General features: G+C 39.0%; 1 protein-coding gene across 2 annotated transcripts; it reads left to right on the top strand.

Annotated features, from left to right (window-relative positions):
• The first annotated feature begins 1,775 nt into the window (after nucleotides 1-1,775).
• Nucleotides 1,776-22,414, top strand: LOC111861753 (E3 ubiquitin-protein ligase PPP1R11). 2 transcript variants are annotated; one of them, XM_023846584.2, is made up of 5 exons: nucleotides 1,776-2,018; nucleotides 5,960-6,068; nucleotides 6,892-7,041; nucleotides 18,776-18,825; nucleotides 21,198-22,414. In XM_023846584.2, exons 1-4 carry the CDS (start codon nucleotides 1,938-1,940, stop codon nucleotides 18,784-18,786), a joined length of 351 nt encoding a protein of 116 aa, XP_023702352.1. In that variant the 5' UTR covers nucleotides 1,776-1,937; the 3' UTR covers nucleotides 18,787-18,825; nucleotides 21,198-22,414. The 2 variants fall into 2 exon arrangements, with proteins under 2 accessions (XP_023702352.1, XP_023702351.1); XM_023846583.2 differs by having other exon boundaries at nucleotides 1,777-2,018; nucleotides 18,776-22,414.
• The last annotated feature ends 3,246 nt before the right edge of the window (nucleotides 22,415-25,660 follow it).

Raw genomic sequence — 25,660 nt, 5'->3', positions numbered from 1 at the left:
TGCAGTATAAAATGGAGGGAAGAAAAGTATGATTTGGTCTGGGTGGTATTCATCCAGTAGACAGAATTAACCTTTAAACGCCGGACTTCGAAATAGTGGTAAACTTGAGCTGGCCGGAGTTTATTTAAATGCCCGCTGCTGGTGCTCGTTTAAATGCCCGTTGCTCCCTTGCGTTTAAATGTCCGTTCCTGTTAGGCGATTAATCAATTTTAAGCGTTGTGTTTAAAAATGCTGTATCTAGCTCAATTTTTATGATAAATGGATGGAATTAAATGTGTATATATCCGAAAAGAACATAGTGTCGCATATTATAACGAGATTTGAAATTTTTAATACAAAGTGTTATAATCTATTTTCAATTTTTTGTGTTTTAATTTTGATGCGTACTGCAAAAATGGTTTCCCAGTTCTTCACAGAGTTGTTCTGCATTATAAATTCATTTCTGTTTGTAACACTTGACAAATTTTAGCAGTCCCTGGTGTCATAAAACAGATGGAAGCAATAAAATCTTTTGGTCTTCTGCTAGCGCTGCTTACACCCTTCGGATTTTCGAATCTTTGACTGTAGGTCAGAAGAATGAAAGAATGGCTATTCAAGAGAAAGCTAGAGGAGTCCCTTCTTCAGTGCTAAGACCTTCCGTTAGAGCTGCAAAAGCTTATTGCCCCTTCTATTTGAGTGAACAGACAGCTGCATCTTGGCTGATATACAGAGCGCGATCTGTTTCCTGTGCGTTTGTAGTGAAATTGAATACTGTAGTTTTATTTGAAACTGTATATACATCAAGCAGGTAACAACAAAAAAGGTATGTACATCAAATTTTAAAATATATTTTTAACATACCCATCTGCAGAATCTGCAATAAAATTACTGGATCGTGGATAAGTTTTGGCATAACTAATACGTATATTTTTATTTGCTGTTGTTCAGTTAGGTATTATTTTAATTCCTCAATTAGGGTTTTACTCAAGTCTGTCTGGTAATTACTACATTTAAAAATAAATATTTAGGACTGTGCATGCGCTTCTACTAGTGGCGTGTGTGCGCGCTTCCACTAGCAGAGTTTAAATGCCTGAGTGGCCAAAACTGGGTACTTTGGCCACGACGACCTTACTCATGACTGGCACAAACGGGGCACTTCGGCACTTAAAGGTTAAGATGCACCATCGCAAATCATACTTGAGTCTTCCTGATCCGTGGTCTACATAGAAAGTGGAAGCAACTGGTGGCTGGCTGGCTACTTGTGCAAGCACTAAGGCTGTGAAATACATGAATGAGGTTCTTGACTTCTGTCACGTTGCTGGAGTGAAGATTGTTGTCACTGTTTGTGACATGTGTGCCAGCAATGCCAAGGCCCTAAAACTAGTGGGTGGTACCAAAAAAAAAACATTCAAAGATTTTGCAAAAATACATGATCTCCCAACCGATCGGGACCTCGGCACTGGTTGCGGCCAGTTTAGCAATAGATTTGCAAGTAGTTACTACAGGATTCTGACGATGGTGTATAACACACTGATATGTTGGGTTTTTGGACTTTATCCATCGTCCTGATTTTTAAGATAACAAATACAAACACGACGTTTCGGAAACTGCATCTGTTTCCGTCCTCAGGTGAAGGAAAACACCTATTCAGTTGGGTCCGTTAGAAGGAGCTAGCCCCAATCACTGGCCAACATATCAATAGATTTGCACTGGAATATAGATGGCAGAGCAATAATGTTTTCGTGACGTCACGGCGTCTACGTAGCCAGCCGATAACATTGAGACATTGAATGGTGAGTCAGATTGAGTTGCCCGATTGTGCTAGAGATGGCGTATAAATAGCTGCAATAGCAAAATGGCAGCGTAAATGGATAGGATGGGCGATGTCATTTGCATAAAATTGAGAGCTAACAGAAGATTTTAACCAAGAATTTATTTAGACCCAATATATTATTGCTATGGCAGAACAAGCGCGGGCCGCAACGCCAGCAGAAGCAACAGGAACGTTAGTAGAAACTGAGAATGGTCCTCTCCACCAGGTAAGATAAGCAAGGACTGCGTTATGTTTTCAAATAATTACGCTTGATTTACATACTGCAGTATTTATTCAGATGCACTAAAATGATTGCAGACTTGAGCTCATTAAATGTCGAGTTTCCCTAGAATTAGTTACTTTGGTGACAGTACAGTTTCCTTAAAATCAAAAATGTATTGACTTAGGATCGTTAGCCCTTTTCTGCTTCGGACCTGTGGTAAAAATTTCATTCCGTGGCGAACATAGAGTGAATTAGATCAAAGTCCTGCAGAATACCATCAGACCCAATGTTATATAAGAGGATTTTATTACAAGAGAGAGGTGTGGGAAGTCTCAATTCTGAGACAGTAAAATATGGTCGCGAGTCCCAAGGGACTTGGACCCAAGTAAGACTGCGCTGGCAAGGGCCAGCAGCATATACAAAAGACAGACCCGTATTCTCGTTAGAGAAGGCCCCCAGAGGAACAAGACCGTAACTGTCAAACGGTAGTTGGGGCTCGACACCAAGACTTACTGACTGACCGACCATCAGTTGCAATGTGACTTTGACTTTGACTTTGAGAGAGATATGACAACCCCGTGTGGAGGCGGGCTCAAATACCTCCACTGTGAACCTGCAAATCGTAAGAGGTGACGAAAGGGAAGTCTCAGTTCTGAGACAGTAAAATGTGACCCAGGAGAGAGACTGCGCTGGCAAGGGCCAGTAGCATATACAAAATACAGACCCGTCCTCTCGTCAGAGAGGGCGCCCCACAAAAACAAGACCGTAACTGTCAAACAGTAATAAATATCTGGTCATGAGCCCCAGATGGGGCTAGAAACCAAGACTTACTGACTGACTGGCTGTCAGTTGCAAGGTGACTTTGACTTTGGCTTTGAGAGATGTGTGGGTGTTGCAAACAGTAATATTGTTGATACTATACTGTTAGTCTTCAATTCTTCAAGTTCATCTGTGTATACTGTGCAACTATAATAAATATTTATAGAACAGTTACAGAGTTCACTATTGTTATTATATTATTAGTCTTCAATTCTTCAAACTGAAGTGATCTGTATATACTGTGCAACTATCATAAATATTATAGAACAGTTCAACAAGTGGCTGTCTCTTCATATAATGACATTCCACATTGGTGACCCTGACAGTACAACACGAATAGGAGACCTCCTGCAACAGTGCGTAACGCAGATGCAGAATTTACAACGTGAACCACGTACCGGATGCGAACAGCAAGACCAAAAGGAGACAAACCAACCTGACGCCGCTATTACAAACAACCCAGTACCAACAGAGATATCAAGAATTGCCATGAGGCTTCCGCCATTCTGGGCCAAGAGACCAGCGGTTTGGCTTGCTCAAGCCGAAGCACAGTTCACTTTGGTCTGCATCAGTAGCGAGCAGACCAAGTTCTGCTACGTGATCTCGCAGTTGGACCAACGTTATGCCTCAGAAGTAGAGGACATCATCACCTGTCCGCCGAAACGCAACCCATGCATGACGCTGAAGACCGAACTGGTGACTCTTCTGTCCCCCTCAAGAGAGCAACGCGTCTGTCAGTTCCTTACACTCAAGATGGAAGGCCGCAAACCGTCCCAGTTTCTAAGACAACTCAGGATCCTCGTCTCAGGCGTGCCAGATGACTTCCTCCGCAGCATCTGGTCCAGCCTGCTAGCCCCCTATGTAAGGGCCATTCTCACCGGCCAGCCCAAGGGCAACTGACCGCTGTACAGACCGCATCATCGAGGCCGCACCCCAGCCAGCGCTCACGAACGTCACGCCCCTCCCCAATAGCACTGCACTTAATGGCGGCCACACACCAACTGCATCAAGACATGAGACAAGAGACACAGTCTTGCTTCGTTCATGATTCATCAGCATCATGACTCAGACCAGTGTGCTGCAGTTTTCATAATCTCATTCATTTCAACTATGCTCCTTTCTTTCCATCATGTCACAGACATTGTGTCTTGACTGTTACATGTCTTGACGCATGCCAGTGTGCAGCCTACCTTACAGCGGATCGAGGACCCCTCTCGCCAGGTGGCAGCACTCAGCACTGAGCTGACCCACCTCTCCAACTATAGGGATCCCTGCCCCAGGCTCAGGAACCGCTGCATGGGCAGCAGATCCCCTTCCCGAGATAACACTACATCCACCATCTGCTGGTATCATCGCCACTACGGAGCCTGGACGCAAAGTTATATGCAGCCCTGCTGCTACCGCCAATAAGAAAAACTACCACAGCGGACATCAGCGGTGGCACATATCTCGGTCTCTCAAGGAACACAAATATAATCTACGATCTCTCCTCGACTGACTTCGGAAGTATGGAATCCACAGCATTGGAGCCACTGCCGCTGCTATGGTAACAGGCCAGTAAACACCCCCCCCCACCGTGACGTAACAGGGGACACCACTGTTAACACGAGGCAACAGGGAACGGTATAGAAGTCCGGCTGAGCGGTGTGTGAGCCAGAGTATGTGTAGGTGTGAGACAGTGTGTGCATGGTGCCCAGACAGTGTGGATGGTGAAGCTGCTGAAGCCAGTTCGCCTTCGAAGAAATGAGTCCAGTGAAGTCCAGCAGCTACGAGTTAAGTTGCATCGAGTTGATGGAAAGGACTACATCAGGGGAAGTAATTGTGATACTGCAAGTGATAATAATTGTGAAGTGTGTGAGTGTAAAAGTGAAGCACAATAAATATTCGCTACATCCTTCACTTAACGTGAAGTTATTTGTCGCGTGACATACCCAACACGTGACAGTATGTTTGGTGAATTGAAGATTTTAACAGTTACCTCATTACTATATGTCTGAGATTTTATGTATTATAATAAAGAATACGATCTATACAACTCAGTATTCTGTGGCACCAACTACATGCTCCAGATGCAACATGAAGCTGACCACTCATCTCCATCAAGTACAAAGGTCAAGAATGGTGGAGTTATGCCTCCACTCCCCCATATGTCTTTATATTATAGTGCATAATTAATTAAGCACAGGGACAACTTTACCAACTTCATCAGAAGAATCTAACTGCACATGATAAACTTAAATTATACACGTAGCACTCAGATCAGCCAGGACTGAGGTTGGTTATGGTAATGCAGGACCCTTTACTGTGGTATCTGTTTATGGTATACATTTATTTGTAGCTTATGTAATGACTGTCAATGACTCAGACTATTTAATGTAAACCCATAGAGTCATCTGCCTGATTTTGGTACAGTAGCAAGCTTGTGTGCTAATGGCACCATACTGGCAGCCTCATTTTAACAAACCTGTGGCTTTTGAAATTACAGTCGCAAATTTTTATGTTATAAATGTATTTGGGGGAGGTGATGTGACTTTTGTTCCACTTTACTGTTCTCTGTTAAAAAGACTGTTATTGAAAATTAAAATGGCGGTGAAGAGTTCTGTCTTGTGGGATATAACACGATGCCATGTTGAAAGCCATCCAGTGTTTCAGAGGAACAGGTCACCTCCATTTTCAGGGTTGAGAACAAGTAAAAGGTAAAAAAAAAAAGTAAAGCTATCCCTGTACCAGGCCATGAAGACCCATAGGATTGTGAGATGTTGAGGGTCCCACATTATCTAGGCAATCGGCTCAAAGATGGCGGTAAGGTTGTCAGCCTTACGCACCTGGTACTCATTTCTGTTAGAGGCTGAGTAAACCCCAGGGCCTAGTGCAGCTGGAAGGATTAGGTCAACTGAAAAAAATCCAATGACCTCATCGGGACTTGAACCTGCGACCTTCCAGCTTGTAGCATAGCCCCTCAACCACTACGCTACTGCGTGCTCCCTATGGTTGAGACCAAGGCAAACAATAAACCAGTGTTAAGCAGGTGGCATACAGAGCCCTCTGCTTGCTACCTTTCTGTTAATGTAGCAGTAGAATTTTTTGCATAGTTATGAGACACTTAGTTCACGGTTACATTTCAGGATGTTCATACCGTAAGATTAAAGCTTAGGAAGCCAGAATCTAAGAAGAAAGTGCAATGGCAGTCGGGAACAGTTGACAATGAACACATGAATAAGAAGAAATCAAAATGTGAGTGTTATATATTTTTATATTTGTTAATGAGTAGCAGCAGCAACAGGAGTAGTAGTATGATGAGCAGCTTTCAGGCATAGCTGCAGTGATATGTCTTCAGTGTTAAGCAGATTCCAGTTGCCTTTGCCCACACGTGTTTGCTTTGTGCCTATGTACCATAAGCAATGCTGTCTTTCTCTCTGAAGGATGTAAAGTCTTCTTACAGAATTAAGAATAACAAATTTGAAACAAACTATACTTGACTAAAATTAGTGCATCTATGGAATACCTTCTAATGTAATCTGTTACCTTTGGGTAGTTTCTTTTTAATTCGCTTAGTGGGGAGTGGAGTCCAACTGGGTCCACTAGGCACGGCTCCCACTGATTGATCTATTGGAGCCTGCTCTGGGTGATTATGATGATGGAGAATTTTGTTGAATGAAGATTGGCAGGGGAAAAACGAAGTACTCAGAGAAACCCCCCCCCAGAGCCACTTTGTCCACTACAAATCCCACTTGTCCAGACCTGGAATCGAACCTGGGCCGCCGTGGTGGGAAGCCAGTGATTAACCGCTTGAGCTATGGCGCGGCCTGATTGAATTTTAACTCACAACTTAAGAGGGGTTAAGACAGTAGTGGTTTAGGGGTTTTCTTACACTGAGTGTGTATTACATAGCTGAATGTAGTGGTGTTAATCTTTGGTGTCTCTTTTAACATTCCACACATCCTCTGAACATGTCTTCTGTCATGCCTTGCATGTTATGTGTAGACTCTGAAAATGAGTGCCTGTATAATAATTTTGAGAGTACTGTCTTTCTAAGATCTGTTGCTTACTTGTTAAGGCTGCTGTCAGTATGAAAAACAACGTGCATTTGATGAGAGTTCGTCTTCTTCAGAAGATGAGGATTGTGAAAATTGTCATGGTCATGTTGAGAGAAAGAAAAAGAAGAAGAAAGAACCTCCAGTCCCTACAGAGCCTTCAGCAGAACTTGGTAAGCTAAAACGTTAATATAATATTTGCAATTTTGAACCTGTGACAGAATTGTATGCATTTCATTGAATTTATGTTACACTTTTGGTTTCAGTCTCTCTCCTTATAGTAAAGGCTTAGGTACTTGTTTCAGTAAATTAAGACGTAGTTCAGGTTATGGAGTCAGTTGTGTATATTGATTGTGCTCGGCTAATTGTGATGCTGTAATTTCTTGTAGTAGTATTCATACCTGTGTAACAATATCAAAACTTGATTCAGGAGGAAATTAAGAGGAGACTGAATTCTGGTAATGCTTGCTACAATTCAGTCCAGAAGTTTTTATCTTCTCGTATGCTGTTTAGAAACATAAACATTAGAATATAGTATATAATTTTATTATATATTAATAATATATATATAATGTACACATATATAATATATAATTTTGCCTGTGATTCTGTATATGTGTGAAACTTGGCCTCTAACATTAAGGGAAAAAAATAGACTGAGGGTGTTTGAGAACAGGATGCTGAGGAGAATATTTGGACCATAGAGAGATGAAGTGACAGGAGGTTGGAGAAAACTGCATAATAAGGAGCTTCATAACTTGTACTCTTCACCAAGTATACTTAGAATGATCAAGTCAAGGAGGATGAGATGGACAGGGCATGTAGCGTGAATGGGGAGGAGAAGTAATGCATGTAGGATATTTGTGGGAAAGTCAGAAGGAAAGGTAGACGAAGACATAGGTGGGCAGGTAATATTAAAATGGATCTTAAGAGAGATGGGATGGGGTGGTATTGACTGGATTGATCTGGCTCAGGATAGGGACCAGAGGAGGGCTCTTGTGGATACAGTAATGAACCTTTGGATTCCATAAAATGCTGTGAAGTTCTTGTGTAGCTGCACAAATGGTGGCTTCTCAAGAAGGGCTCGGCTACATGAAGTTAGTTAGTTACTTCATTAATTGTGCTGACATTTCAGTGTCCCCACATTTGTGAATGTATTACAGAGTAAATTTGTGCAATGTGTGTAACCTCTCTTGAGTGAACTCCAAGATGAAGACATTAAATTTGAGAGGCAGTCATAAAGTAACTCATGTACAAGGGAGTCATTTGAGAGCTTCTTTGAACTCCTTCAGGCAGTCAGATGAAAGTGATACTGGTTACTCACATAATCTTGCACTGCACTAATTTGCACTTGTTGCATAATCAACAGCTGACTGCCTAGGTGCATTACTTGTACAGTTTCTGTCCAGCTGTCTTGAACAGCTACTGTGAAGAGAACTATTATTTTTTTTATTGCTAGTGGGTTGGGACTAAGTCCCTTGTACTGAAACCACTTCTGGCTTATTGTACCAGCCCTAGATGATAGGTGAGGGTGATTGTGGAGCAATTGGTGGAATGAAGATTGGCAGGGGAAACCGAAGTACTCGGAGAAAAGCTGCCCCAGCACCACTTTGTTCACCACAAATCCCACTTGACCAGACCCGGGATCGAACCCAGGCCGCCGCGGTGGGAAGCCAGCGACTAACTGCTTTGTGAAGAGAACTATATGTTAGGTGCTTGTCATCCATAATCAGAAGCCCCAAGTACTGTAATAAACTATCAGTGAGTCCTGTTACTTCTTGCATCAAAATTCTGTGTAAGAGTTACACAAAGAAAGAAGTGTTGTACAATACATGAATGTGTGTGTGAAAAGTAACAGACTCCAACATAAATATGAGGATGTTGCAGGATTATTATTGACAAAAAGAAGAAAGTGAATCAAAATCTCAAGTGCCCACTGAAGAGAAACTGGATAAAATTGGTGCTGGGCTTGAATGTTCTTATTGAAAATTCCTTAGATGGCTTACAGATGGACTCAGGTTTAAAGTTTTGGGTTTATAATTTCAAGTTTGCTCTGTTTCTGGAAAGGAACTTAAGCACATGAATGTGAACATTTTACGGAGGTCCATGGAATGCCTACATAACAACAAGGACTATTTCTGTCATATGCTTTAATCTGGGTGTATTTATCCATAATGTGTATATATTAACCATCTTTTAGTGCATACAGTTTCACTTGTCACTTCACACTACATGTTTCGGCATCATTCTGCCATCCTCAGGTGTATCAATCACGTTAAACCATTGCACTGCCTGCCATCAAGTGTCCATTTATAAAATTATGGCAAGCGGTGCAATGGTTTAACGTGATTGATACACCTGAGGATGGCAGAATGATGCCGAAACATGTAGTGTGAAGTGACAAGTGAAACTGTATGCACTAAAAGACGGTTAATATATACACATTATGGGTACGAATCAGTGCAACAGGATGCTAAAATACAACATTATTAATGGGTGTATTTAGTTATCATTGTTTCCTCTTGGGCTGTCAGCTGCAGAAGTCTGAACACGTTCATTGCAAGGTAACATGATTACCCAGCATCCCTCTTCTCCAACCAGCCAAAGGATTTTTGGGAACCTCTTAGATAACCTCCCTTTTCATACACACGTACATATACACTTGTACTTTTTAACTGAAGTATTTAATTGTTTGTATTTACGTCTCAGAGAACTAAAGACCATCAGTCCCAATTGGGCATCAGTGCTTTTCTTTCTAGCAGAGCACTTTACCTATGTATATACATAGAATAACGAAAGTGAAAACTGTGTATTATAGTTAGTATCTCCGTAGGAAGTTGGTTTCATAAGATGCATGGAAGCAGTTAACTTGGTGTAAAGGAACTTATATTATTGTTAGCTATATAGTCTGCCACTTATAGATGTGACTCTGAGAAGTTATTTCATTGTAATAGGGCTGAATTCTATCTTTTGAATATGTAGGAATTCGGAATACATATTGGACCATCAAAATATGTCTGTTTTTTACTAAAAATGTGTGGACGTTTAATTGAACACATTTTGCATTCTGCAAGGTTTTTCTCTAAGTTAATAGTGAAAAATCAGTTCATGTATTAAGCTGATACAAGTCATATATATGTAGGTCAGTCAAAAAGTTACTGGAATTCCCCTGCAGACGGAGAGTGAGTGATAAGATAGCACACACTGTTGTCGTGGGAAGCTCAGCATGTCTGCTAGCAGGCACAGCAGGTCTGGACAAGTTTCAGTGTGCAGTGTCGCTACTGTTCCATTTGAATTAGACGTGAGTGTTGGTCATTCGGCACAATGTCAGAGTTCAAACAGCGTGCGAACATCAAGTTCATATGCAAATTAGGGAAATCTGCTTCAGAGATGCTGTCGGGCCTGCAGCAAGTTTACAGTGATACTGCACTAAAGAAATCCGCAGTTTACGACTGGTTTTCCCAGTTTAAGAATGGGCAGGAGACGTTAGAGGATGACCAGCGCAGCGGGAGACCTTCGACATCCAGAACCCAAGAAATGATTGGAAAAGTTGCGACAACTGATTCGATGTGATCAAAGAATGACTATCATGGAGTTGGAGCAAAAATTTGGTACTCTTACTGGCCATTTCTACATGCAAGTTTTGCAGAGGTTGCGCAATGTGGTTCGGAGGAAGCAGCACGACAAGTGGCAGGGACAGTGGTTTCTGCATCATGATAACGCACCGAGCCACACATCGCTTGTTGTGCAACAATTCTTCGCCAAGAAAAACATTCCTGTCATCACTCAACCACTGTACTCTCCGGATCTCACGCCGAGTGACTTTTGGCTGTTCCCTACTCTGAAAATGGGCCTCGAGGGGACACATTTCGCAACCATGGAGGACATCAAATCAAATGTGACAGCTGAGCTCCGGAAGATCCCAAAAGAAGCCTTCTACCGCTGCTTCCAACAGTGGCAGGATCAATGGAGCAAGTGTGTGTGCACAAGGGTCCTACTTTGAAGGTGATTAGGTGAGCGTTGCTATATGTCCTACCAATAGAGTGCTATACCACCATTCCGGGAACTCTTTGACTGCCCCTCATAGTTGTATAAATTTAACTGACTTCTGAGTTGTAAGACTACAAAATTCACCACTCATATATGTAGTGCAGCACTTTGTGGATTTAGGTTGTGTCTCCTTTGGCCTATTGAACTGTGACTCATTAAAACATATCTATTTGTATATTTGTTTGACAGTGAAGACTAGAGGGGTCAGTGCATATGTGCACTGAAAGTCTGCTATTTCAAGGGTATCACATGATTGTTCTGTTCTTTTACAGACTCTTCAACGCCAAATTAAATGTCTCTCATTATTTGACATGGAGACACTGCTTAGCTGTGGTACCATGCCTTAGAATCTGCCCTTTGTTATAATATATTTATAATTAAGGTTAATTTTATCTCAGTATCATTGAATAGGGTTTCAGATATTTATAGAACACCACATGAAAGTAGAAAAATGATATATGTGTGAAATAGAAATAGTCAACAGCATCATTGGAGCGGTCATTTTATTATGCAAACAATGATTCAGAATAGTATTACTTAACTAATGAAGTAACTAACTAACCAACAAGCATGTTGGTATAGCAGTAACTCTTGTTGCTTATGTTTGGGAGGTGCTTAGTTTGAGTCCCTGTTGAGACACTGGCTATTCTGACTGGAGATTTTCATTGTTTATCTCATTCCCCGCAAACTAACCTGAGGATAGTACCCCTGTTAGGCCAAGACCACATCCTTGCAAATCCTTTCCGGTTCCAGTGATGCAGCTTCATGGATTAGGGTCATTGAGACACTATGTAAATGTAAATTTAGACCCAGCTGTTCAAAAAATACCCCATCTTTATGGAATCCAGAGGTTAGTTATCATGTTGACAAAAAGTGTATTGTAGTCTTTATTGTTCTGTAGTGATCTGAAAGAATTAATAATTGTTTAATAATCTCTCTCTCCAGTCAGTAATATTAAGTTTGGCTTTTCATCAGAGATGACAGTAATACTTGGTTTTTGGCTATATCTTACATTTTACATTTATTTTTCACTTCACGGATCCAATCATCTCCCAGTAGGGCTGGATATAAAACATGTCACATATTACAAATTCATGGTGACTACACATTATTTGTCCTTGGTCCAATAAAATATATAGTCAGGCCTCACACATATCTCAAGTTGTCAGGACAACACACTGTCAACTTCACACCTTGCCATTCCACACACACTGGCAAGCCATATCATCTGACCATTTTTTTTTATATTACAATGCTGATCGTGAGTTTTTGTTGATACCCTGTGCTAATGGTTATTTTTAGGAATAACAGCAATTCAATTCAATTCTTTATTATTAATTGAATTGCTGTTATTCCTAAAAATAACCATTAGCACAGGGTATCAATGAAAACTCACGATCAGCATTGTAATGTAAAAAAAATGGTCAATAACAACTAGGATAATGATTACAGAAAGCATACCCTTAAAAGAACAAATAGAATTAAACATATTCACACTGGTTACTTATTTTGGCAATTAAATTGCTGTCATCAGACTGATTTTGATACATAAAGACACAAATAAATATATGAGTGTGAACTTACAGTTCAGTGGAAAGCGCAGTTCTTTTTGAAGCTGTTAATTCACATTTTCATGCCTTTATATACTGAGATTAGTCTAATGATGGCAATTTAATTGCTGAAATGTGTAACTGATTGATTGATTGATTGATTGATTGATTGATTGATTTAACATCCATAACTGTTACATTATGTACAATTGGACAAGTCAGTTTTTAAAAAATATATAAGATTAAACATCACATCAAATGACTAATAATATAAAAAAACCATAGAAAAATAACATAATAAGTCCTTTAAATATGATAAAACAGTGGATGAGTATAATAAGGCAACAAAAGCTAAACTATATGAATATACATATTCTAAATAGTTGATGTAGATGCGCAGAAAGTAAAGATCATAATTACAAAGGAAGATATGGTATGCTACAACTTCAGTCATAGTTGTTGTAGTTTGTTTCCTACAGATTCACTATATAACCTTCCAAGTCAACCTGACTTGCTTGGGAGGTGTTAGCTGAAGTATGGATGGGTAAGGATAGGTAACTCAGCTAGTAAAGGTCTGACTCTGTCTCAGGGGTCGCATTAATGGGGAAACACACCAGTCATGCACCATACAACAAGCCTCAGTGATTCACTTTGATGGACGACATATTTATTTTACTTCACCAGTTTATGCTCTTATTGATGAGTTACTTAATTTGCAAAGCGGCCTCCATAGTCTAGGGGTAATGTTCGCACCTCATTACTCCAGGAACATGGGTTCAAACCCGGCAGAGGTCGTGGAATTTTTAAGGGCGGAAAAATTCAGGGAACAAGTCCTCCGGGAGGGACTTTAAGCTGTGTGTCCCATGTCGTAGATTTACGACACCTAAAAGAACCTCATGTCTCTAGGAGACCTCTGAGCTAAATTACAGGCCCTTTCCCACCCAAGTAGTCCCCAATGCTTCTGGTGGATGGGGGAAGCATCAAGGTACCGGGGGCCAACCTCGTTGGCTCTACGGGGGCTGATGGCAAGCACCGTTACCGGTAGGGTATGGCGACAGTAGAAATTAAAAGGGGGGACACACAATGGACCAATAACTGGTGTAAGTGCATGGGGAAACCCACCCCTCTCATAATACATACATACATACATACATACATACTTAATTTGTAGGAGAGGCATAATGATGTGCTTGATGTCTCCCTCGTGTCAATTTAGCCACTGCTGGTATTAATTTACTATGACAAATTTCCAGAGTCACAGAATGCATCCGTTGTCCATTGTAATTGAAACACAAAGGCCCCCTCGTGCTAACAGTGCATCACTCCCAAGCAGTGGTGCCTGATGTCACACAAGTTCCTCATTGCCAGTTGGCTGGATTCAGAGTTCCTCACCCATACATTGAATATAGGCTTTTCTGTTGGTTAAAACCAAAGAAAGCCATGTCATCCTTTATAATGGGTTTCATGTCTGTACGCCATCAGCCCCAGGATCTATTCGAACCAACTGAACCCCTTTCGACTTTACATGTGGTGACATAAATTGCCTTGTGCTCAGATTTCTTGCTCCAAACCCCACAAAAGAATTCCAAGCTCCACGGCATACTTGTCTGCTTCAAACCAATTAATAAATAAAAAAAAATACAAATGATTAAATATGCATATAAATTTAGGCGGTTACAACTTCTACCTAGTCTCACACATTTTGTCATGCATATTGTAACAGAAGTGACATCTGCATTTTTGCTATGTGCAATGTAATATCACATTTCAGATTTACTAGTATGTTATCAAACATACAGAAGAATGTGTTTATAACATACATATTAATTTATAACTCTGAAGCAAGAGAGATTATACAGATTATATGTATAATACTGGATCCAGTTGTATGGCAAGTGTTCTCATCCAATTAGCACGCCTGAGTAAAAGTAAAAAGTAAAGCTATCCCTGTAAGAGGCCGTGAAGTCCCATAGGATTGTGAGACATTGAGGGTCCCACATTATCTAGGCAGTCGGTTCAAAGATGGCGGTAAGGTTGTCAGCCTTACGCACCAGCCGTGCTTTACTCCTGAGGAAAATTATTTTTAATTAATTCCTGGTACTCATTTCTGTTAGAGGCTGGGTCGACTCCAAGGCCATAGTGCGGCTGGAAGGATAAGGTCAATTGAAAAAAATCAAATGACCTCATTGGGACTTGAACCTGCAACCTTCCGGCTTGTAGCATAATGCCTCAACCAACTACACTACCATGTGCCCCTAGCACACCCGAGTAACATTGAGAAATTCAGTGAATTGTGTTTTGTTTTGTCACTGAAGATACATGATTCAGCACATCTCAATATGCAGTACAGTAAAATTTGGTTATAGCAACATCGGTTTCTGCGACACCTTGTCTATTGCATCAAATATTCAATGGTACGAACTAATTCCTCATAAAGCAACTGTTCTTATACCTTGCTTAGTACGACATGCACAAATGCATCAACCTCGTATGTAACATAATTTTCATTCCTGAATTTCTCTGATATGGACATTGAACGTAATTTAGAAAGTGTATATTGGGCAAGTAACAGGAAACAAATGAAGAAGATAACTGATTACTGTACTCGTATCTAGGTACAGCAAGGCACAACAATTGATGTAATCTACTGTAATTTGGTGAGTAGGCCTACCTTTAATATACAGTATTAGTGCGGTGTGTATTGTCAGTGAAAAGCGCTGTAATATGTCTTTGATATTACACATTTGGGCAATTCCACGTTAATGTTGCGTTAGTCTGTACTTAACTACGTATTTCACTAAAAAATGCAACATTTTAACTCGGTTTTGGTAGATTTTTACGTGACTAACATAAGGCTACTGTGGAAGTGCCCATTTCGGTTACAACGACATTCGTTTATAACAACACTATTTTTAGGTCCCTTTGATGACGTTATAACCAAGTTCTACTGTATTTTGATCACTGCAGATTGGCTAAAACTACTTCAGGAACTACATTTGGCTGTTCCTACTTTAATTGAACATATACCCTATTTAAGTTTTATAGACTGTAAAACCTAAGTGTATAAAGTGAGGTATTTGGATCATTAGCGTTCTGTAGTTAGTTTGCTTTTGTTATGGCATGTGGCCTTGCAGAGTTGATGGTCTCATTTCAAATATGTGGCCACTATACTGACCAGCTTAATCTGTTGACTGCTCTAGAGCTACTTGCTAGAAATGCCAAGACCGCTTGGGAATAAATGCAACTGCACAGAAAACCCCACATAATTTCTGAAATTACCTTCAAATGATCAAAGGTATACATGATGTGAAAGCCCATTCCTTCTTCTAAACATTAGTAGTTCCCACTTCATGCCACCTGTTGACTGAAATGCTGTACTAATTTATTAACAGGCCAATCTTTTTGGCCCTGGCAGTTTTAGCATAAGTGCCCTGAGCACTTATGCACTTACAAAATGGAAAATTCTCATTTGGCAGTTGCCCAGAATAAACCAACATTGTGAATCAGCCATTGAATGTGGGTGTATAAACTTACACACATATATATATATATATACAATCTTCAAATAATTGAAGTTCTTGTTACTGCAGCTGAATTTCAGCACTTAAAGTTAAAGAGTTATTCCTAATTTTCAATGTGTTGTGCATTATACAGAAGTAACTTTGATTTTAAGATTTTCTTCATTCCATGAAATATTTCCATACTTTGGCCACTTTGAGCATGAAGTAGTCCAGTCCCAGGATTTAATTTATGGTTTCATGTGTATGCAACTTGTGTAGTTAGTTTGAATTCCATACGAAAAAATAGATCCCAATGATACAGCTCAAAGTTTGCCCCAAATGTTGATTCTAATTATGTGTTTTATAGTAAGATTATATGTCTTAAAATATCAGAATGCAGGATGGGGCATCTACCATGAGAATCCAGTAGTCTAAATATTAATTTAATTATATATATAATTTGTGATAAAAACAGAGAAATGTTGCATTTGGTACTCCTGACTACAATACAGAAAAACTATCAAGTGTAAATATTGTAACGTGTTTTGTTACTGAAGATGCCGTTCAGATTGTTAATTGGTTTATTTAACAACCTACAAGTCTCGGCTACAATTAATTACAACACTGTTACAGGTTTACACAATTTACAACCCTACACAATAATCTGTCCACTCTATCCTCAGTAGTCTACATGTATTAATCATGCGGGAGCTATATAAGTGTCACTGTATTACACACTCCCAATTCCTTCTCAGTGATCACAAACTATCACTGATTATCACACACACGTCCAGTTCTTCTTTCTGCGACTGCTGCTATACTCCAGCTGTCTTCGTCGTTGGCTACATTTCGACTCCTCTCACTGCTGACTAACTCGTAACTAACTCTTGAATAGTCTTCGCTGCTCCTTATTTAGCCCCGTTAAGGACGACACAGGAAACAGTTATGTAATAGGCACCACCGTTGTCTGACGCTGTGTTTGCCGATTGCCTAGCAACGCTGTCAGGAGTTGTTTACTGCTGGGTAGGAATGGCAGCATCCCGTGTTACGTCACCGCGGGAGGGGGCAGGATATTGACTGCATAGCGCAAACACGTCACAATATAATTCGATTTGTCCTTCTCTTCATTATTCTGTTCAGACTGCCCATGTTTTTTACCCTCATGTCTGAAAATTTTAATTTTGATTCTGGATGCAATCTGAACTTTCTGAGATCAAAAATAGTCTGTGGATAAAAATAGTTTAGACAACACTGATGTGACACATATGATCCTGTTGTTAATATGTGATGAAAGTTCTCTGTTTTAAAAAACGTTCATTTTATGTTCTGTGCCGAATACATGAACTTCACTGATTATTCTGTATTAAAGGAGACTGTTTCTAATGATAGGAAGTTATGGTTCTGAGACCATACACTTTATGTTTTGGTTTTGAAAAGTAAATGTAATGGAAAGTTATCCCTGCACTTAATTAACCCTTTTGCTGCATATTATTTTCTCACCATTCCCCTAAAACAATACAATTCTAGGGGAAGCATATTAAAAAATTAAATTCAAGGTCTGTGAATGAAGGTGAATGACACGGAAAAAGATTATTATTTCTCAGTGTGGACTAAAGTTGAATGTTGCAGAATGTAATGAGTTCTTGTTCATATTCAGTTGAGTATCACAGCAATAGGGTTAATTAAACATTCCATGAAGACATGGGAAGACCAAGGCATAGGTGGGTGGACAATATTAAAATGGATCTTAAAGAGTTAGGACGGGATGGTATTGATTGGATTGATCTGGCTGAGGATAGGGACCAGTGGAGGGCTCTTGTGAACACAGTAATGAAGATAAACAGGTGGCACAAGTTCAGCCCCCGTCAAGAAAGACGATAGGAGAAGGGACACAAACCTATTTGGTTTATAAATTTTAATTTAAATAACAAAGTTTTAAAAACTTTAATATACCAAGAAAGCTGCTGTAGTTGTGGAAAAGTTGGATTTTATATATATTGTGCATTACAAACATTGTATGTATATGTATTTTAACACTCAAAACACCCATTGTGATAGTAGTTTCCAAAAAGTATCGATGTCCGTCTGATGATGGTCTATAGGGACCGAAACGTGTAAAGGTGTTAAGTTTTCAAGTAGTAAAAACTTCAGTAGTCACACTGGATGGAGTTGTTTTGTCTTTGTAACAGTAATGAACCTTGGGGTTCCATAAAATGCTGGGAAATTCTTGAGTAGCTGCAGAATTGGCAGCTCCTCCAGAAGGGCTCAGCTCCATGAGTAAGTAAGTATGAAGATATGAGGGCCCCACCATTTTTGACCTTGGCACTAGATGGAGAAGAGTGGTCAATTACACCCAGAGAAAGAGCTCCTGGTACCCATTGTATGGGGGGCGAAGTGGGTCCCAAAGTTAGTCTGGATGCTGTAGCGAAGAGTAAAACCTCTTGCCCTTGCTCTGATTCCTAAGCCATCCAGCCCATAGCCTATCAGTATTCTGACTGAGCTGGTCTGACACTTAAAAAGAATATTAAGAGTGAATTAAATTAATTACTAGTTGTATAAGGGGTGGGCCTTCTCGGCCCTTGCACCGCACGTACAGTGGTCTATAGTTACTGACATTCTTGCTGTTAAGAATGGATCACATTTGTGACAGTATAGAATAAAGGCTAATTAATTGTTTCAGTACTATATTCCTAATTGAAGTTGAGCAGAATATATTTAAATTCATTCAGATAATAAGGAATAGTAGTAAGTATTGTAATTCATTGCAGTAAGCTTTCATGAATGTTTTATCATCATATCTCTTGCAGTGCAAGTTTGAAAAGTTGTACACAGTGACTACAAACTCGCCATGAGTGAGGTAAGCAAAGTTTGACTTCGGATGTATAATGTACATTTCACAGTTTATGTCATGTGGCTTAGTTTGTAGCCTCTTATCACTGTCTGGTGTAACCATGTGTCCGAGTGGAACGTGATCAGACATTTAATAGTGTGAAAAACTACTATTACTCACATAGAATTTGAACCCATACTTTCTCAATGTGCTGATCACATCACCCACAGAACAAGCTTTTCTATATATATCGGTTTCTTACTTTTTTTTTGTGTGTGTGTCAACTTTATGTGGAAGAAACCAGTTCTCCAATGGAAGGTGTTGTGAATGAAGGCAAGGCAGGCACTAGTGTATCGTTCATCATCTTGAGATTTCCTCAAGTAATTAAGTGTGATATTTGGACTGAGCACTTGAAAATGAGGATCATTTTAGAACAGAAATAGCCTCATCTCGTCTGTTTGACTTTGTACATTATATCCAGGGTTTCTTCTTCAATGAGAATTCTAGACAGAACTTTCATGAAGTGACTGTATTATGGGTTGACCCAACTTGACAGGAGGAATGTCAGACTCATCTGTCTAAATGTGTGCTCACAAAAAAAAAAGTCGCTGTATATTTCATGTCTCTTTGACATAATGCTGTTTCATTTAGGTGCATATTGTTGAGTATGGTTATATTTTAACATTACATATGTTATATTTCATGATATCTGAATGTGATTTCTGTGTGGCCTATTTTTAGTCTTCTATTTCAGTTGAAATTGCTTTTCTTATTTCAATTTTATCAATTTAATGCAGGTTTATCCAAGTTAATTTGTAGTATTCTCTAAGTTCTTCGAGTTTTACATTAAGGTTCTTTTTGTCCTGTATAATATTACCACCAGCATTTCCTGTTTCAAAGTTTCCCATGTTGCCAGTGTCAGTCCTAGTAGAGATGCAACAATTACTTGGCTTGCAGAAAGGAAGCAAGCCTCTCTTCCAAGCACTTGAATGTAGCAAGAGATAATGTATTTTTGAACTTCACCATCAAGATAATGCTATATGGAATGTAACTGCTCAAGAATTGGCTTGTATTTTCTTAATTATATATGTTTCAGCATTTCCCATGCACATTATATTAACACAGTCTTCACGATACCACAAGACATGATAGTGTATTAATCCTTTAAAGCACATTGGTTGCTATATGTACCAGCTACTTTAACATTTTGATGTCTGCATTTTGGCCATTGACTGTATTTATGTTTTGTACAGTTGTCACAGTAAATAGCTATTATTCATGTAAACAACATTAATTGATTGGTCTTTGTAATGGAGACACAATATGAAGATTACTGCCTCCTGGAAGATTGAGGTAGTATGCTCCTCCACAATTTTGTTAAACTTCTACCAGACTACACTGCATTAAACATCCCAGAATTAGCATTAATTAAAGAGTTAATGAATAGCTAAGGCCAACAGATGTAAGATTTGCAATTCTCATGGTAGTGAGTATTGGGATTGTGGTCTTCTGGGATGTAACGCTGTGTAATTGGGTAACTATATACCAAAGTAGGTGGCATTACACCCCCAGAAGACCATAATCCTAAGTGTGACAACCAATTGTGTATAGACACAGAATGTTATGTTTTGTAGGACAATAAATTATGCCACTCTGATATTTGGTCTCTTGCACTGGTCTTCTTTTGTTTCCCTTATATCATCTGTTGGACTGAATGTTTAATATAGTAGCAGAGGCCAAGGATTATGGTCACCAGGCACATAACACTTGAGCTGTTCAGAAGAGAAATTATAACGTGTATGGATTGTTAGCCCGTTGACTGTGTGTCAGGGACAAATGCAAGCAGTTAAGTTGACTTGAGGGGCATGTGTCCTTCTTAACCAGCCAAATGATTCGTAGCAGGCAGTCACATAATCTTCGTGCATGTTTGAGAATTGGTGCAATGCCTACTTGTGAGGTTAACAAGCCAGTGTATTTCACTGCTGTCGGATAGCTGAAAGACTATCATGTGGGAATGTGAGTCAATGCATAGATAATACTTCAGGTACAAATATAAGGTGTTTTATGCATTTAAAGAAAATTGCATTTGGTTTAGTTTTATTTTAATGTGACTGTGTTTGTATTATGGTTGAGGTAATGGTACCACTCAGAGGTGTACAAAATAATATGAATCTTGTACATAATGCGTAATGTATATTTAACATATGTAAAATGTAACTTTCCCGTCTCCTACAGCCTACCTGATAGAAAACACCCAAAGTCATGACATTTATTCCATACTCTTGTCAATATGTACAGTATGTTAGTTCTCTGTCAGCAAGGTAGAAAGAGAGTGGAGTTTGGCATCTTCTCAGACCTCAACATTGGTTCAAGCCTCATGTTTCTAACACCTTTTCCAGTATGAGCAGGCCCTACAGTCGTGCTGGATGCAGTTCTGACCCTGCTTACTGAACTCTTGTGGTATGTATATGAAGTGTATTGTGTAGTATATCACATGGGTTGTATCTTCTTTCTGTAGATTTTATGTATGTTAGCGGTACATGGATAGCAAATATGTTCACTGCTGCACTTAGATATATAGTGTGTGTATGACATACCCAGGGATCTTTTTCTGGCATGAATCACTTCTTATAGTAAACAGGAAATGTACACATTTTATCTGTTGTAATAGCACAAGTGAAATTATTTAGCTTTGTTCTGAATCATTCGGTAAAGAAATGTCTATGAGATTTTAGGTTCTCACAGCAGTGACTGTGAATAACTGAAGAATACCATCATCTGAGACGTAAGGGCATATAGTCTACCGATGTTTCAGAGGATCATTCTCCTTCCACATCAGCGTGTAAGAGTGGTAAACTTCCACCGGGCTACATGGTGCCATGTCTCAGAATGCAGTAGTATTCACAGAAATGGCTCTTTGGGTACAATTGTGATAAAGCCTCATCAGAATTATAGAAAATTTATAAATGTATTCCTTTCAGAAACAAATCTCTTTTTTCATATTATTCTGATTGTTCTGAGTTCATTAACTTGTACTTAATTAGGTATTATCATCTTTAAAGTGTATTTGGTCATAAACATTATGATTATAGTCCCAAAAGCTATATTGAAGACCCAGTGTCTGTAATATTACATAGTTACATAAGGTACAGAACACTCATCTGAACAGTGTTCTTAGGTTTATGGTTCAAAATTTGTATATAGATGTTTAAAGTATATCATGATCATAATGTACCTAGCAAAGCAGTGGTATTACTATTTCCAGTATTGAACATATGGTAGCTACCTGCACTGGGTTTTCTGCCATTTGTAATAGCTTGCTGAACACACTGTAACAGCATGAAACTTGTGAAGAGACCAGTGTAGAGGAAGCAGAGGGAGATTGTAGCTCTGATTTCAGTTCTGGGTGTGCTCTATTTTACTGTGTTGAATGTTGTAAATGTGTTTAAAATTAATTAATTTTGCAGATACTGTAGTGTGATTTGTAAGTTGTGTAAATGTATATAACCTCTGTGATATATGAACATTCTGTCTGTATTTTACTTTGTAATGACACTGCATATAGAAAAAAGAAATGCACTGCCATTAAACTAGTAGTACATTGTGTGAATCCTTATTTGAATTTTGTTTATGGATCTTAATTTAATACATTTCTTAACCCCAAAAATTAAGTTTTAGTGAAACTGTTTTTCAAGCATGTTGATAATATTTCGTGATTTTATAGTTGATTCGTACACGATCTTAATGGATGGATTACTAAATCATCAGATTAAGTTACTGTATTTATGTATCTCGAAAACTTTATTTGGAAAAAGAATTTTCCTAAATGAATCAACTTATCCAGTGATGTTTCATATTATGGTCTTCTAGGTTATGACTCTTTGTTGTCTGTAGGGGTTACCTACATTTCAGAGGAATGTGCTACTCCATCTTCAAGGTAGAATTGGAGACAGTATTCTTCCAAAATGTTGGTACCCACATACCAGACCAAATGGTGGATAAACCAGAAGACAACAGTATCTGGTCCCATTCATATAAAACTGTTCTTAAAAATATTTTTAGTGATATCCATGTGCATGTGTGCAAATGTTGTGGGCTAACTTTAATAAGGAAAAATATATATTAATGAGCCATCATTTTAATAAGGCATTGTGTACTGCACTATGGAGAATTAGCATAGCCCATGCTGTTATACAGGAGAATTTAGACAACCATATTAAAAAATAATAATGTTTGAAATAACACAAATATTTATAAAAACATATTTAAAAATATATTTAATTTTGTCCCAGAATCAGTTTCTTTTGCCACCATCTATACCATGTTGAACAGCGGTTCTAGTTATATCGCCACAGTTAAGCAATGTTGGGCATGGTTAATACTTGGTTAGGTAACTGCTTGGAACACCACATGCCACTGGCTCAATTTTGGGAGCTGGAATAGCTCAGTCAGTATAGAAACTAGGCTACAGGCTGGATGACTGAGGAGTCGGGGTTCAAGTCTCAGTAGGGGCAAGATGCCTTTGTCTTCTCTGTAATGTCCAGGCAGCCTCTGAGGCCCACCCATCCTCCTATAAAATGGATACAGTGGCAGGGACGTGAACCTGACCATTCACCTCCAAGCGGCTAGGTTTAGAATGCTCGAGCTTTACCTCTACTCCCCTGTACATCTTCATGATGTGATGCTTAACTAAACCAGCAATAAGTGTGCCTTGTATCAGATTCTTATAGAGACATAGGTGTAGATGGAGGATATTATTCAAATCTTCACAAAATGTGTGAGGGCCATAGGATAGGGTTAAATAATGGACTCTTGTGGACATACTCATAGTAATGAACCTTCTGGTTCCATAAGAGGGGAATTTTTTACTAGTTGACTAACTGTTAGCTTCCCAAGGAGAACTCTGCTCCATGAAGTTAGTCAAGTCAAAGTCACATTGCAACTGACAGCCACGGTCACGGTGGAGGTATTTGATTCCGCCTCCACACGGGCGTCCATGAAGTTACTGTGTTAGCGACTGCTTATATTCATTTCATTTTCCATAACGATTTACTGTGTTCTTTTAGTCCTGTATTATAAAAGAGTGTATAACTTAAATTACACTGTATTTTTCGCTTGGTCACCAGCCCTCATGAGTGGTACTGATTCTGAAGATTCCATGGAAGGTACTGCTCCTCAAGGCTCCATAGAACATTCTAATCAATTTACCAATGTAAGTAGCAGTCCTGAAGTATCCATGGATAGTAGCAGTCCTTATGTAACTAAGGAAGGTAGTGATCTTGAAATGTCTTCTGTTTGACACATAATAAATGTATTAGTTTGAGGTCATCCAGTATGTGGAAATGTGAAAAATTTAAGTTTTCACGTGCAGCGGCATCACGAGAAATTACATTATAGTGAGTTGCCTGCCACCATTTATACTCCATAACTCCTTATAAATTACTGAGATACATAATTAAATACATAAGATTTCATCTTTCCAGAATATCTGCACTTTGCTTTATTTCCTAGTTTAATTAAAGAGATCTACTCTGGAATGAAATGAGAAATTGCAGGATGATTACAAATTATAGCAAATAAGAACAGAAAGCTTAAGTATGTGTGCTTGAAATAATTTAGCAAAGCTTTTACTTAAGCGTAGACAGTGCAAAAAGTATCAGTTGTGATGATATCACTTAGGACAAAATTTTTTTGGCTTAAATATCTAAAATGTTGTGTATATTGAGAGAATCAAACAAATTAACAAATTAGCATGTTCTTCACTGAAGACAGAAGAATTCTGGCAAAAGCAGATATGAATCCTGATCTTTACAATATAATTAGCAAGATGCATAAAAATCTCTGACGGATACAATCTCTAGAACAGTGCAAACAGTTGGGCATTTTAACAGGTTTTCAACTTTCCTGTTTCATACACTTTTTGGATTTTTGGTGGAATTGTTACTGCTGAAATGATATGCCACATATCAGAGAAAGTTCTTTGATACATTTAGAATCTACCACTTATCTCATGCAAATACATTTCTAGTTCCTCATGTTGTTCAGTTAGGAGAGAGAGAATTTCTTGGTTACAGAAAATTACTCTGCACTGCCCATGCTACAAACCGGAAGGTCGCGGGTCCAAGTCCTGATGAAGTCATTGGATTTTTTTTCAGTCGACCTAATCCTTCCAGCCACACTGTGGCCTGGGGTTGACTCAGCCTCTAACAGAAATGAGTACCAATAATTAATTAAATAATTTTCCTGAGGAGTAAAGCACGGCTGGCGCATAAGGTTGACAACCTTACTGCCATCTTTGAGCTGATTGTCTAGATAATGTGGGACCCTGTGGGCCTTCACGGCCTGTTACAGGGATAGCTTTACTTTTACTTTACTGCCTATGTTTGATCCTATGGAGATTTTCAATTTCTGTTCTGCTGTGTAGGTATGGCTTGGATTACCAATCATGTCTGTCAAACATACATTGACTTTTGAGGAAGATATTCATGATTTTGTTCCAGTAAGAGAGGATGTGTAATTGTTCCATTACACAGCTGAGTGATCAATCACAAACTCAAAAGATTTGTTCTCTCATTTTGTATGGTGACAGTGGAATTAATTCATGTGGCTGCCATGTTATTTTCAGTTTCTGACAAAAATTACCTTAAATATATATTACAAAAAGTTTGGGATTATGTGGTGAACTGCACTTTACACACTCCATATTATATTCCTGCCAGTAAGAAATCACAAAGCATAGTAGCAGAGTGTTGATGGTGCATTCCAAGTTTCATGAAAATCAATGAACTTGTTGAAATGTTAATGGAAAATACAGAAGTGTTGGATACATCTTGTTACAACATAAGAACAGTAACAACAGAAA

The sequence above is a fragment of the Cryptotermes secundus genome, unplaced genomic scaffold (assembly GCF_002891405.2).
Source record: "Cryptotermes secundus unplaced genomic scaffold, Csec_1.0 scaffold345, whole genome shotgun sequence".
Taxonomy (NCBI): domain Eukaryota; kingdom Metazoa; phylum Arthropoda; class Insecta; order Blattodea; family Kalotermitidae; genus Cryptotermes; species Cryptotermes secundus.
This window is presented reverse-complemented; position numbering and strand designations above follow the sequence as displayed.